The 15,512-nt window shown below is 37.8% G+C and overlaps 1 protein-coding gene across 5 annotated transcripts in view; it reads right to left on the bottom strand.

Annotated features, from left to right (window-relative positions):
* Positions 1–6,786: 6,786 nt before the first annotated feature.
* LOC108846082 (uncharacterized) overlaps positions 6,787–15,512 on the bottom strand; it is a 35,098-nt gene continuing 26,372 nt past the window's right edge. For 4 of the 5 annotated variants that reach the window (XM_057006158.1, XM_057006159.1, XM_057006162.1 and 1 more), the window contains one exon: positions 6,787–7,248. In XM_057006158.1, the coding sequence (XP_056862138.1) occupies positions 7,013–7,248 (236 nt within the window). In that variant the 3' untranslated portion in view covers positions 6,787–7,012. Of the gene's footprint in view, positions 7,249–7,387; positions 7,434–15,512 lie in introns of all 5 variants that reach the window. The other variant, XM_057006161.1, reaches the window with a different exon arrangement.

Raw genomic sequence — 15,512 nt, 5'->3', positions numbered from 1 at the left:
GATTCTAATATAATGTTTTTTTTTTGAAAAAAATTCTAATATAATGTTTTTGGTGAATCATAAATCATTCGTATAAATGCTTGGATTTTGTGTCCTGTTTTCTCTAAAAGAAAATCAGGTATGTGTATAACTGCACAATATCCTGAAATCAACTTGATAAAACTCCAAATCAGTATTACGCCACGACGTTCAAAGTTTAGTCTTGTGGACCTTCATTGTCTTAGATCGAGAGCTAGATAAATAGACAATTTTGAATAGAGAATTTGGAGGATAAGATAGGAATTGAGGAATTTCGGAAGGGGATTAAGTTATATTAGGGATCCTTATTTCTAGAAAATGACGTTGCTTTAATGTTAAAATGTATTAAATATAAGTCTAATGCTCTGTTTATGAACTCAAATATAAAAAAACTCGTCTTTGTTAACTTAAGAAACTTCTCAAAACTTAAGTTCTCCAAATCACAAACCCTTAAACTCTTAAGGTATGCAAAACTCTTGCATCTACTTATATACGAAACATATCATCCTAAACTCTTAGGACTTATCCTTTTATAAAACCTATTCCTAAAAGAATTACTTTAACTTGTTAATGATTATCTCCAACATTGTCTCCCTTAATCTTGAAGTTAACTTCTTCAATGTCTTGAATTCCCACCAATGACTTCATTTCCTTGAACTTGATCCTTCCCAATGCTTTAGTGAGAATGTCAGCTTTTTGTTCTGCTCCCGGGACATGCTTGACGTCGACCAGCTCCTTTTCAATACACTCACGGATAAAATGATATCGTTTGTGTATGTGTTTACTTCGGCCATGAAAGACTGGATTCTTTGTGAGAGCTATGGCCGATTTGTTGTCTAGCCATATCACCACCCGATCACTGTGTTTTCCGGTTGCTTCTTCTAACAGTTCTTGAAGCCATATGGCTTGTTTTGCAGCTTCGGTTGCAGCCATGAATTCAGCCTCACAAGATGACAATGCTACCGTTTCTTGTTTCTGTGAGCACCAGGTGATTGGACAGTTGTTGAGATAAAACACGTGACCTGTAGTACTTCTTCCATCATCCTCATCGATGTTGTGACTGGAGTCACTGTAACCTTCTAACTTCATCATTCCGGACGCCGTGTACACGAGGCCTAACCATGTTGTCCCCTTTAGATACCTTAACACCTGCTTCAAAGCTATCCCATGAGAGGTTTTCGGGTTGTGCATATACCTACTAAGTAGTCCGACACTGAAGGCAAGGTCCGGACGCGTGTGGAGTAGATATCGCAGGCACCCTATCTTCCGTCTGTATTCTCATTCATCAATGCTATCTTCGTTCTCTGCACTTGATAACTTCAAACCGAACTCCATGGGAGTCTGTGTAGCGTTACATTCATCCATACCAGCTTCACTAAGTATTTTCTTTGCATATCTCTCCTGGCTCAAAGTTATTCTCCCCTTCTCTTGCACTACTTCTATACCGAGGTAGTAGGTTAATAAGCCGAGATCACTCATCTCGAAGTTGCTTGACATCTCTCTTTTGAATCCAACTATCATGCTGCGGTTAGACCCTGTTATTAGAAGATCATCGACGTATACGGCGACAAGTAACACATCGTTTTTTCTTCCTCTCGATACAGTGCCGGTTCCTTGACGCATCTTTTAAACTTTAATGTTTCTAGAACCTTGTTGAGCTTCTCATTCCAAGCTCTTGGAGCTTGTCTTAGTCCATATAGAGCTTTGTTCAATTTATATACCTTATCTTCTTCTCCTTTGATCTCAAATCCTTCCGGTTGCTTAACATATACGGTTTCTTTTAGGTCTCCGTGTAGAAACGCGGTTTTGATGTCTAAGTGATGGATTTCCCATTCACTTGATGCAGCTAGAGCAATGATGAATCGCACAGTTTCAATGCGCGCAACTGGCGCGAAGACTTCTTCAAAATCGATGCCATGGCGCTGAATATATCCTTTAGCTACTAGCCTTGATTTGTGCTTATTGATACTCCAATCTGCGTTTATTTTAGTTTTGAAAATCCACTTTAGGCCAATAGCTTTTGCTCCCGGTGGAAGAACAACAAGATCCCAAGTCTTATTTTTTACAATGCTTTTGATTTCTTCTTCACATGCGTCACGCCACACCTTTTCCTCCATTGTGGTTTTGAAGTCGTAAGGCTCCTCGTTTAGTAATAACAGCAGACGTTCTCCTTCTTCTTCAGCAAGGCATATGTAATCATCAAGATATGCCAGTTTCTTACTGATCATGTTTGACCTTCGCGGTTCTACCTCCTCTGTTTCTTCTCCCGACTCTGTATCTTTTTTGATGTTCTCTGTTTCATCTTCGACTGTATCGTCACCAACCATTGTATTATCTGTATTTTCTTCTAGACCTTGATTCCCAAACTCGTCAAATATCACCTTAAGAGTATCAGGTTTCTCGACTTCCTCCTTTCGTGTTTTATTCCACTCCCATGTTTTATCTTCTTCGAACACGACATCTCAGCTGACGACGACCTTTTGGTGTGTGGGATCAAATAGCCGATAAGCTTTAGATCCTGGCTCAGTTCCAAGGTGCACAAGAGTACGAGACCTGCTGTCGAGTTTCCTCAAGTTTACTGGTTCTGTCTTGTCGTGTGCGACACATCCAAATACACGAGGTGTTTGATGTTTGGTTTTCTTCCTTTATATGCTTCATATGGTGTTTGAGATTCCAGTGTCTTTGTTGCTATTCTGTTGATGAGATAAGTCGAATGTCTCACTTCCTCTCCCCATAGATAATTTGGTACTTCCATGTGAGACAAAATACTCCTTGTCATCTCCATCAAGGTTCTATTACGCCTCTCTACTACTCCGTTCTGTTGTGGCGTATATGGAGCTGTAAGGTGCCTCTGTATTCCTGCTTCTTCGCAAAATCTCTGAAACTCTAAGTTTGTGAATTCTCCACCTCGATCTGTTCTCAGAGTTTTGATGGTTGTTCCGCTTTCATGTTCTACTACCTTCCTAAACACCTTGAATTTCTCGAATGCTTCAGACTTCTCCATCAAGAGTATAGACCACGTATATCGAGAGTAGTCATCAATGAGTACAAATATGTACCTCTTTCTCCCCGCCGTTGATGGCGTTATTGGTCCGCAAAGATCTCCATGTACTAACTCTAGTACTTTGGATGCTCGATATGTTGTAGACGTTGGGAAGGGGTGTTTTGTTTGTTTTGCCTTTAAACATGATGAGCATGTTTCCTTCTCTATCTTTAACTCGGGAAGACCTGTAACTAGTTGCAGCTTGACCATCTTTTTCATGGGATCAGTTCCAAGGTGACCAAGGCGTGCGTGCCATCTTGAGGTTTCATCCATCGTTGTTGTTTTTAAGCACTTCTGTTCTTCTATCTCCATCACCACTTTATACAAGCGATTTCTTGACCTTGGTGCCTTCACAATAAGATTGCCGTCTTTGTCATGCAGGGTAAGGTAATTCTCTTTCATTCTTACATCACAACCAGACTCGGTAGCTTGTCCAAGGCTTATGATATTGCTTTTGAGTTTTGGGATGAAGTAAACGTCCGCAAGTATCTTTCACTTTCCATCTTGACTTATGAATAGAATAGATCATTTCCCTTTGATATCTATCCTTGAATCATCTCCAAAACGGACCTTTCCAGTGACTGTATCATCTAAAGATTTAAAATACTCAAGGTTCCCAATCATGTGGTTGCTGGCTCCATTGTCTAAGTACCATACTCTGTTTCCATCGTTGCTTGATTCGAACTCTTTTGGCCTTACATTCTTCTCATTGAGATAAACTAACTCATGTACCATGAGTTTATCAGCCTCATGCGTTTCATCTCCATCCTTGTTCTCTGATATTTCTTGCAATTTAAGCAAACGATTTGGACATGTGGCTGCATAGTGGCCCAGTTTGTCGCATCTGAAACACATGACCTTTGATGTGTCTCTACTCTCCCAGTATGCCCTGCTATCTCGACTGTCCCATTGATTTCTACCTCGTCCTCTTCCTCTGCTATAGTTACGGCCACGACCGCGTCCTCCATTATAGTCTATGTTCTGTGGCTCTGTATTAGAGTACATGAGCTTACTCTGCTCTTCCTGCACATCTTCTTCTTCGTTACATACTCGTTCTTCGTATGCTTTCAATCATCCAATGACATCTTCGAAGCCTGCAGTTTTCAAATCTAGTTGTTGTTCAAGAGAAGCAACCATAAATATAAATTTCTTGCGAGGTAAGCTTCCCAAGAGCTTTTTGACTAGTTTTGTTTCTTCCATGGTTTCTCCCAGCGCAGCTGCCTTCGAAGATACTTCTGAAAGTTTGCCGACAAAGTCATCCACTTTGTATGTTTCCTTCATCTTCATTCTATCAAACTCAAGCATCAAAGTATGGAGTCGAGCTTCTCGAACCCTCTCAACTCCTACATGACGAGTCTTGATCGCGTCCCATACTTTCTTTGCAGAAGTTAGGCTCCCAACTTGTAAAATCATTGCCTCTGGAATCGATTGACATATAAGAGCGGTTGCCATAAAAATTTTCTTTTTATCTTCATATTCTGTCTCGATGACCTCCCATACTTCGTGAACGTTGAGTAGAAGCTTCATCCGTATCTCCCATACGGTGTAGTTCGTTGCTGTCAACATTGGGCACTTGATGGAGGATGATCCTCCTTCCTTCTTTGTTGTAGCAACGATTAGATCCCCCATCTTTCTCGATTTGGCTCTGATACCAAATATAAGTCTAATGCTCTGTTTATGAACTCAAATATAAAGAAACTCTTCTTTATTAACTTAAGAAACTTCTCAAAACTTAAGTTCTCCAAATCACAAACCCTTAAACTCTTAAGGTATGCAACACTCTTGCATCTACTTATATAGGAAACATATTATCCTAAACTCTTAGGACTTATCCTTTTATAAAACCTATTCCTAAAAGAATTACTTTAACTTGTTAACCAAGTTAACTTCATGATTATCTCCAACATTAAACAGTATCTAAAGGTCATGGACTGCTGGTCGGTTCCTTTTTCTCAACAATGTAATAGCGGGGATCACAAACTTCTGGTCTTCCACATTTGTTCTTCCCAAAGCTTGTATCTCAAAGATAAACTCCCTTTGTGGAGCTTTCTTATGGCATGGCAGCTCTGAAGGAAGTCATTCGGCGAGGGTCACCTGGGAGGCTGGGAAACAGTCATTCTAGCAAAAGAAGAAGGATGCCTGGGTGCTGTGATCTAGTAGCTTGGAATAAGGCCTGCTCCCTCAAGCTCATATGGCTCCTCTTCTCCAATTCAGGATCAATCTGGGTCGCGGGGTATAAGGCTGAAGTCCTCAAAGGGTCTCTCAGCAACTTATGGACCACTATGAAGAAGCAAAAATACTATTGGTTCACCAATAAACTTCTAAAACACGGAAGCATTGCCTACGATTGGATCACTGTGAAGGTTGGCAGCGGGAGAGAAGTTAGATTTTGGACAGATAATTGGTCCCCTGTTGGGAACATTCAGAACTTTTTGGCCCCTGTCTCTGCAAACCAGATGGGCATCCCCTCAACTGCAACGCTTCATGACTTGTTCATCAGGGATCGGTGGAATATAAGACCAGCCCGCTCTGATAGACAAGTTCAGGTTCAAGCGCATCTTTCTTCAATTAGTCTCTCCTAGCTTCCTGATGAATATGATGAGTGGACAATAGAAAGAAAAATATGGCACAAGTATCACACTGGTACGATTTATAATCTCTTGAAGAATCATGCACAAACTATACCTTTGAAAAGAGCAATTTGGAACTATGGTGGTGTGCCACGTCATAGCTTCCTTGCCTGGCTTGTTACCCTCAACCGACTCCCTTCTCGAGACAGACTAATCTCTTGGGGTCTTGCGGTTCCTGCAGACCAACCCTCAACCTGCGTATTAGAAGTGTACATAACTATATATATTTACAAGACTTTGTATATTGTATCTAACTCGGGTATAATTCATGAATCTAAGTGTTTTAAGTTGTTAAAAATTACAATCCAAAAAATGTTTATCCTCTATTTATATATTTTCTGGTAGTATCATATGATATGATATCAAACTAAGCGCAACGCCGATAAAAAAGTTAGACAGGATTTTAACTAACCCATGTACTGTGTGATCAACGATGATCTTCACCATCCAAGGAAGAACAAAGACAATCTGAAGTAGGAATCATGTATTAGAGTATCTTTCTTCTCGGATTGAATCGATATGTTGTTCTCGAGAAGCACCTCTAAAATTTGCAATCGAGAATAAAACTTCATCAATTTTTACCGATCCTACAATATCAAAAGAACAAATATTATATGGGAAAAGAATTGGATTCACCTGTAGTTGTGAGATGATCGACAAAAATCATCTGTAAACCTAATCCCCATTTCTCCATAATTTGACAGTTTCGATTTGATAAAAGAAAGACATACACACCATAACATAAGCAAACCCAATAGTTATATAATGAGCTTTTTAGTTTTATAAAAAATTGACAAAAGTGATGAATTAAACTTAATCAACAAATTTCACAACTATTTAGAAAGTGGACCGATTTTGTGTATTCCTTTATACAATCATTTGTGTTCAATTTGTATGAAATTTTCACTCCGTGCAGACGCACGGATTATCACCTAATATATAACATAATAAAAATGAACTGCATGGAATTTTTTTTTTTGCTAAAAAACTGCATGGAGTTTGCCAGCTCTTTATTCTTTCAAAGCATCCTAAGTTCCTATGTATAATCTTATGAATGGACTTCAGTGTTTTAATTTTGTTTTAAAATAAATAAAGTGAGATAATTTTCTAGATAAAGAAATATTAAACTTTGAAAGATCGCTTACAAATTACAACTGAGAAAAACAGCTGAAATGGCCTCTAGTCGCTAACAGAAGGATATTTATATTATATATATCCAATGATTTAATCTTAAAAGCAAAAAAATAAATTGATAAACAGAGAAGAACAAACTGAAGCCATCATTAAACAGTTAAAAGCTAAATGCCAGTTGCAGAGATTGTTAAATATTTACAGAGGAAACCCTCGAACTGTTGTTGAGACTTTTCTTTGGTTTCTTCATTTCCCCGATTCTAGTTTTCTCTACGACATTGTCTTTATCTTCTTTTGCTGCTGCTGCTGCTACGGCCTCAATTTTCTTTTTCATGTTTTCCTTATAAACTTTTCTCATCGCGTATACCTCTGCCAACCCCGCTGTCCCCGATTCACCCACACCGTACATCTCCCGCAAATAGTAATCTGCCAATCGATTTTAGAAATAAAAATGGTCTGAAACTCAATTGAATTTACTTTTTTTTTTTACTGGGGGTAATGAGAATGCGATCTAAAGAGGTTCAGCGATGAATTTATTTATAGAGTTTCTAGGGAGAGAACTTACATGGAAGTATGGAACTATCTTCGTCCGCCAATTTTGATTTTTCTTTCTTTTTTTTTTGTTGGTTTTCCCATTTGGAAAGAATAATGTAGAAAATGGGAAATTTATTGAAAAAATAAAATGGAAAATTTATTGATAAAATAAAATGGGAAATCTAAATGCCATTTTCGCTTCGGGACCAAGAAATGGATGATAGATTAAGATTATCTACCATACACGTGACACGCAACCAAAATCATTGACAAACATTAGGGTATATAACCCCACCTTTATTATATAATATTATACCAGATGTTTTTCTACGCTGCAATAAAAACATTTTTAATTTAAACTATATTTAGAAATAAAAATTTATTAATATTTTAGATTTTATTATTTTATGAGTATTTAATAAAAACTGGTATAACTAAACATAAATTAAGATAACAATATTTTTTAATTATATATAATATATAATATGTAATATATGTAAGTATGTAGTTCAACTTATAATCTTAGTTATATTTTCTATTGCTTTTAGTTAAATATATTAAATTAACTTGTTGAAATTAATAGATATTTATTTTAAAAATTTATAATTATCAAAACTTTACTTGAAAAAATTTGTAGATAATAAACCATGTGTTAGTGGTCCAGTGATTAAAACTCAACCTAGGAAGTCATGGATTCGAGCGCCGCTAGGAGGTGATTTTCTTGAAAGATTTTCGGACTTAATACGGAGAATCCTGCTAACATATGGCCACTGATGAGATTTACATGGGGTGATCACCAGCCTTCCTGGATGTTTTCAACGGGCCCTTAGTGGCTCAGATTACCCGGACGGTCATTAGGCGCTAGTCGAATCTTCCTGAGGTTCCGGATACGAGGGTCATCAAAAAAAATTGTAGATAATAAACTAATGATTTTACGATTAAAATTTTTTAACTTCTTAAAAATTGTATAAATCTTGAAAAATTTTAGTAACAAAATTGGATAACTATAAAAAATATAATTAAAAATAAGAGAAATATCTTGGATAGCCTTTTAGTTTATTTTTCAAAAAAGATCCCTTAAAAAAGAAAATGACCAAAAAATGTTTTATATACTCCTATAGTTTACTAATTTAGATTTAAGGTTTAGAGTTAATGGATGGATTTGGAGATGAAGTTTCAAATTTCAAAAAACACAAAATTAAAATTTTCAAAATAAAATAGGTTATTTAAGTCATTTTGTTTTTTGAGAACTATTTTTGTGACAAAACTTTAAAAAACTATTTAAGAGAATTGTCTATTAAATAATATTTCAAAATTTCTAATGATGTTGAATGAGTTATTAATATAATTTAAAAGTTTACAAAAATTATAAATCAACATTAAATGTAATATATGTGTTATTAAAATATTTTAAAAAGTTTATCAAAAATATAAATCAGTATTAAATTTAATTGTTCAAATCATATTTTGCCAATAAATAGTGACATCAATTTTAATAGTCATATAATTTTTTTTTGTAAATATGATTATAAAAAAATATGTGGCATATCCTTTTACGAAAAGTATCTAGAATGTTCATATCATATTTTATCAATAAGTCATATCATCAATTTTACTAACCATATCACATATTTTATGAAAGTGATTATATAGAAAATATGCCACAAATCACTTTTAGAGTAATGTCTAGTATATATTTCTATTGTCACTTTAGATTTTCATCACTTCTATCCCCGCCATTTCCACTGTATATATGGTTATTTCATCACTATTGGAAAAGCTTTTAATCTGATAAATAGGCAAAGGCATAAGATCTTTGATCCATAATAATCTTTTCGACGTTTAGTTCGACCATTAAAGTAAATACGTTTTTCAGTGTAAATTATCCATCTTAAATAAAGTTGACCTAGTAATTCAAAATTTTCAAGTCCATGTGATGATTTAACTGTTAGTGGATTTCAGATAAAAATCAACTTTGTCGTCCATGTTGACTATTTCACTGTAGTTAAGTCATGCATGACGACCGTCAAATCTTTGGAGAATGGAGATTCAATTTATATAATTTTATTAAAAAATTAATTAAATAAGAAAACTAGTCAGCCCATCTGATGTTGCGTCATCCATGACGTTAGGAAGACTTGTAGAGAAATTCGCTTGGAGTTACAAGTGCATTCTGATTGAGCTTATCGATGAGTATATAAAAAAGAGATCGGAGTTTAACCAAAAATTAATAAAATATTAATTTTGAATATATAAACTTAATTACATAAAAAAACTTAATTACATAAAGATATTAAACATATAGCATGATCTAGTGTTTCGTACAGCTGATCCAGACCTAACGACTTGATGGAAAATCAAGAATGAGTACTCAGAACCTAATTTTTAAACATAATTTAATATTTTATTACTTGTTTATCTATTAAACATCAAGATTTAATGTTCTATACATATTTTATAAGATTCATAGATAAGTTTTGTACGATCATACTACATGAACTGAGACTTATTTCATTACTTGTTAATTTTTTGTATTTTATTTTTAATTGAACTAGATTTTGACCCGCTCAACCGATCGGGTGTCAATTTTCATTTTTTTATCTACATTTGTACTAAATGTTATACATGATTTGCAAAGTGAGTACTAATATAACATTTTGAAAAATAACAATGTGTTTAATTATATTGAATATTTTTTGTGTTCTACAATAAATTATATGACCGATATTTAATGGACATCATATAAATAAATCCAAATTTATATAATTAGATTTATGTATAAAATATCTAGAAAAAAAAATTCTGAACTAAAAGTAAGAAAAATAGATAAATATGAGTTAGCATGGTATTAAAAATTGATACATTAGTTACAACATTTGAAAGAAAATAAAAATAATATAGGAAATTTATTCCATAGAATATTCGATTTGTATAGTTGTATTCATAATTTTCAAAATAGAGAAGGTGTATGTATTGTGAAAATAATTTATAAATCACGTTAGAATGATCATAATTGTCTTCGCCGATTGTGCATGTCAACTTAATTGATTTATGAATATAATATTTAATTTAATTGCTTCTTGGTTAATTTCTAAATACTATTATTATACTAAAGATTATGAAGATACTGTATCCATAGATTAAACCTGGTTAGCAAGATTTTCAAAAAGTGTAGATTTTGTAATAAGTATTTATTTGTATAAGTGATAATATATATTTTAAAAGCTTACCTGATTAAATAATTGACATTTCTAAACACAATAATTTATAGTTTATATTGAAAAATTTTATTTGTCTTATAAACCATTAATTGTATCATCCATACGTTTTAGAATATGACCCATATATCCGCACAATGTATTTTTTTTATTGATCGAAAACTTCATGATAATGTATAATAAAATTGTTGTATATTTTATTTAAAATATATGGTGCTATAATTATATTTTCTATACTGAACTTACATTGGGATATTATTTATATAAAAATATATGTAACATAATATATTTATATATTATATAAATGATTCTTTTAATGTGACTTTTATTTTTTAGTTATTACTAATAAATAATGAAAATATGATTACATCGTACTTGCCAGCACGGTTTCTCTTGACAAGGGAACCGATTCTCGGAACTTTGCTGGTTAGAAGACGGGGTTTCGTTCTGAGGTCTATCGGTCCTTCCTGCGAGCCCGTTTTGGGCACGGAGAGGTGTACTCAGAGATCCGCGACTCGAGTCGGGTCTTCTCCCGAACCATTGTAATTCAAGTTCCAATACGCCCACCTCATTTAGGGATTATGATGTGAATTATCTCCCACGTAGCATCTGGATCGAGTGATCGAAAAATCGGGAGTCCCAAAGGCTCCACTATTCTGGGAGGTCAGGATTCGTGGTGGCGGATTTGTCTGAGATCTGACTTCGTCTCGAACACTTATCCGGTGTTCAGCGATTTCCCTCTCGGTCTGCTCCAGCCGATTCGTGATAGTCCGGTGAGCGAGTTCTTGTTCTCGACTTTTATCTAAAAGTGTCCGGATTATACCTCGAAGTTCGGCGAGTTCCTCTCTCGTTTGAGATATCGGCGTAGGAGATATTGGTCTGGCCAGTTGCGTTTTGGATAATGGAACTGTCGATGGGGGGCCTGTCCCCCGGGCGGTTCCAAACTCGGGCTCCGAATCGATCAGGAGCTACAGTCCCTGTGAGAGGAGCTTGCGGGGTTTGGATCGGATCGTCGATTCCACCGGTGTTGGTGGATCCGATCGGTGGGTCATTCCTTTGCTCGATCCCGATGGGATCGACGTTGATTGTTCTCTGTTGAGAGTTTCTGGATTGATTGGGATCCATAATCGTGCTTAGAAATTCTAGATCGGGTTCTGAGCAAGAATGTTTTTCTTTTATCTTCCCCACAGTCGGCGCCAAAATGTAGATCCTAAAATATACACTAAGTATTTGATAGTGTTTGTAATGTAAACTGGGGAATAAAAAAGGATGTAAGCAACAATATCCTTAGAACACAACGATGTAATCGGAAATTGATTGACAAAAATGGACTTTTATTGAGTAAGAGATCAGTTACAATGAATGGGAATGAGATTCGACAATACAAAGGAAATCGAATTACACTAGACTCAAAACAATGTGAAATGAGGTCGATGTGAATAGTGTGCTCTCTCTAGGGTTTTTGACGTGAGACTCTCCAAGAGCTCTCTTCCCTTTTATAGTTACATCTTCATTTACTCACATGAAACCGACTCCGCGATCTCCGGAATCTCGATGACTCTTTCTTTGATCTCGAGTTCCTACCGTGGGCTCCGTAACACTCGGCCCATTCTCTTGGCTAGGCCCATTAAGGAAATATCAAAAATTGGGTCCAACATTTGTCCCCCAGTCTCTTTTCCTTTAAACGAATGGGAAAGAGACGGTTCGGTTAACCAGATTTTGTTTGCTACAAAATCGGTTTGATTTCGTTCCGGTTATCGAGATCTTTGTGAGCCGTTATTTCGCGCTTCCATAAGCGTATAACGGCTATGTGCGCTTGTTCCTAGGGCGAAATCTAGGCAATTATTGCTCTAGGACGAAACCTAGGCAATTATTGTTTTCCTCGGGGGTAGCGATAGAGCCGTTTGAGAGTGTCTTTAAATAGAGAGGAGTTCTCCTCTTTACTTCAACTCTGATCTTTCTTCCCTTCTTTCTCTTGAGCGTTGCTATTCTCCTGTTTCCTATTTCTCGTCAAGATGGCTCTATTCTCTTCTCCCCGTCCAACAACCACGAAGTATCAGCTCAAGAATATGTATTCCTCGTACAATGTTGATCGCCCGTTATCCTTGATCTCGCTTCTGACCCTGAAGTCCCGGAAAACGTTCGAGAAGGTTACTGTGGGGCATATTTATCTTTTTGCGAGACGTGCGGTCTTTCTTTTCCGATACCGAGTCAAGTACTATAGATACTTGCCGAGCTCGGCCTCTCCTTCTCTCAGATGTGTCCTTATCTTCTTAGGCAGCTGGCAATCCTAGTTACGGCCAAGGAGGAGAACCTTTTGTTCGGTCTTGAGGAGTTGCATCACTTGTTCGTGATGAAGCGCAACAATCAGAGTCCTGGGAATTTCTTGATGTCTCCGCGTCCGGGTCGACATATCATCGGGGGCTGCCGTATCGAGACGAGAAGTGGCGAGAATAGTTCTTTGTCTTCAAAATCGACTCGGCGTCTATGTGGGATTTTGAATTTTCCAGGCTCCCCCGGCTTTGGGCTGAGGATATTGGTAAACTTTTTTATCATTCTTTGTTCTTCTTGGTTTAAATAAGTTCTTTCCCGTTCTGAGAGCTCTTTTTTTTTATTTTTGTTCATCTGCTCAGTTCACTCGGGAAGCTCTTCGATGTCGGATCAGCTTCGAGGTCTGCTGGCCGTTCTGAGAACTTTTTTTAATATTTTTGTTCATCTGCTCAGTTCACTCGGGAAGCTCTTCGATGTCGGATCAGCTTCGAGGTCTGCTGGCCGTTCTGAGACGGGGGGAGACCGATTGGTCATCGTTCAGCAGAGAGCGGACTCGAACTTCGCTGTCGCTTCCTCTCAGCTCGAATATGGCTCCCAAAATCTCTGAGCCAATCGAATTAATTGGCGACGCTCAATCTACCGATCGCAGGGAGGAACATACTTGCCGTGGTCTTCCTCCCAACTCGGATCGTCTCGGGAGGCGCCTATCGAGGAGGTAATCGTTTCTGACCTCCGGATCGATCTCGAGAAGATCGTTTGCGGATCTTGTTCCGACTTTGCATAGGTCTCCAGTGTCCTTGAGTTCTGACTCACAGGAGGACTCCTCCGTCCGCAAACGCAATTCTTATCGGGCGCCGAAAAGCGCCTCTTCTGGACCGTCGCGGCCTGCTTCGATGAGATCGAAGAGGCGGAAGCTTGCGCGAAATGGTGACGACCCGACGTGCATGACCGACGTTGATCCCAATGGTTTAGCAGACAACACTAGGCCACATGACACTAGCTCAACGTTCTTTGCTTCCTCATAAGAAATGCAGGCTTACACCAAGGTCGCCAAGGCGAACGCCAAGGTCAGTCTGTCGAGAGTGAATATTTTTTTTGTAGCCTTCCGTCTTTGAATAATTGGTATATCCTAACCTTGGAATGTGGACGCATTTTTTCTTTAGGTCATGGAAGCATGCAACGAGCTGGTATTGGTGATGAGGAATTGCGCAGAGACTTCTCAGCAGGAGTCGGAGATCGAGAGCATCGGCCTGGATCTAAAGAGGATTTCGGAGGAGCTCGAGATCGCCAAACGCGAGTAAAGAAAACGCTGAGAATATCGTGGCCATGACGGAGGATTGGGTGAGAGTTTGTCACAAGAGGTCGGCTTTGGAGGCCGAGGTTGTCGCTCAAAGGGCCAGGATGGCGGATCTCGAGGCTGGAAGGGATCGAGATGTTCGGCGGGCCTCCCGTGTTGCCCGTCGCGAAGTCTCGCGAAAGTACATGATGATTCTGAAATCACTGGAAAGGAGATGGGCGAGTAAGGAGAAGGAAACGGTGGCCAGGATTTAGCTTTAAGAGGTCGTTGCGAACATCGATCTCCTAACCGAGATGAACATCACAATGTTTCTGAAGAAGGAGATGGTGATGAGCATCATGATCACCAACACCAAGAAGAAGCTGTAGACGCAGGTGAATAAGAGCAAGTAGCAGAGAACAATGATGCAAACCAAGACCAGCATGTAACATCGAGATATGGTCGTAACATCAAAAAGCCAAAGAAGTTTGATGATTACATCCTACTCGCTGAAGTCGAAGGTGGTAGACTCTTGCTCACCATAGATGGCGAACCAGAAAGTTACATCGAAGCTGCGTCGACACAAGAATGGATCGATGCAATGATGGCAGAGATCGAATCTATCATCAAAACAAGACATGGAAGCTCATAAAGAAGCCTTCTGGTGTTAAACCAATAGGACTAAAGTGTGTCTATAAGATTAAGAGGAATGCAGATGGAACAGTGGTCAAATACAAAGCAAGGTTAGTCACGAAGGGGTATGTATAGCAACAAGGCATAGACTGTGAAGAAGTATTTGCTCCAGTTGCTCGGACAGAAACCATTCGGCTACTATTGGCGTTAGCAACATCTAATGGATGGGAGATCTATCACTTAGATGTGAAAACTGTTTCCTGAATGGAGACTTAAATGAGGATGTATATGTGACTCAACCAGAAGGTTTTGTGGAGAAAAGGAAAGGAGGATCACGTGTATAAACTCATCAAAGCACTATACGGTTTACGTCAATCTCCGAGAGCTTGGAACATCAAACTTTATTGTGTCCTCAAGGAGATGGAGTTCACGAAGTGCACCAAGGAACCTGCGGTATATCAAAAGAGAGAGAAGGAGGAGCTTCTCATCATAGCCATCTATGTCGATGATTTGTTTGTAACGGGGACTTCGCTCAAAGTTATCAAACATTTCAAGGACGATATGTTAAGAAGATTTGAGATGTTAGACCTCAGTAAGCTTACATACTATCTTGGAATAGAAGTAATGTAAGGAGCTGATGGCATTCAAATCAAACAAGGAGGATACGCGAAAGGTATACTCAACACGGAGATGGAAACATGCAATCTAACTCATGTTCCGATGCATACAAGTTTGAAAATATCAAAGGCAGGGAGGAG

The sequence above is a fragment of the Raphanus sativus genome, chromosome 3 (assembly GCF_000801105.2).
Source record: "Raphanus sativus cultivar WK10039 chromosome 3, ASM80110v3, whole genome shotgun sequence".
Classification (NCBI taxonomy): Eukaryota; Viridiplantae; Streptophyta; class Magnoliopsida; order Brassicales; family Brassicaceae; genus Raphanus; species Raphanus sativus.
This window is presented reverse-complemented; position numbering and strand designations above follow the sequence as displayed.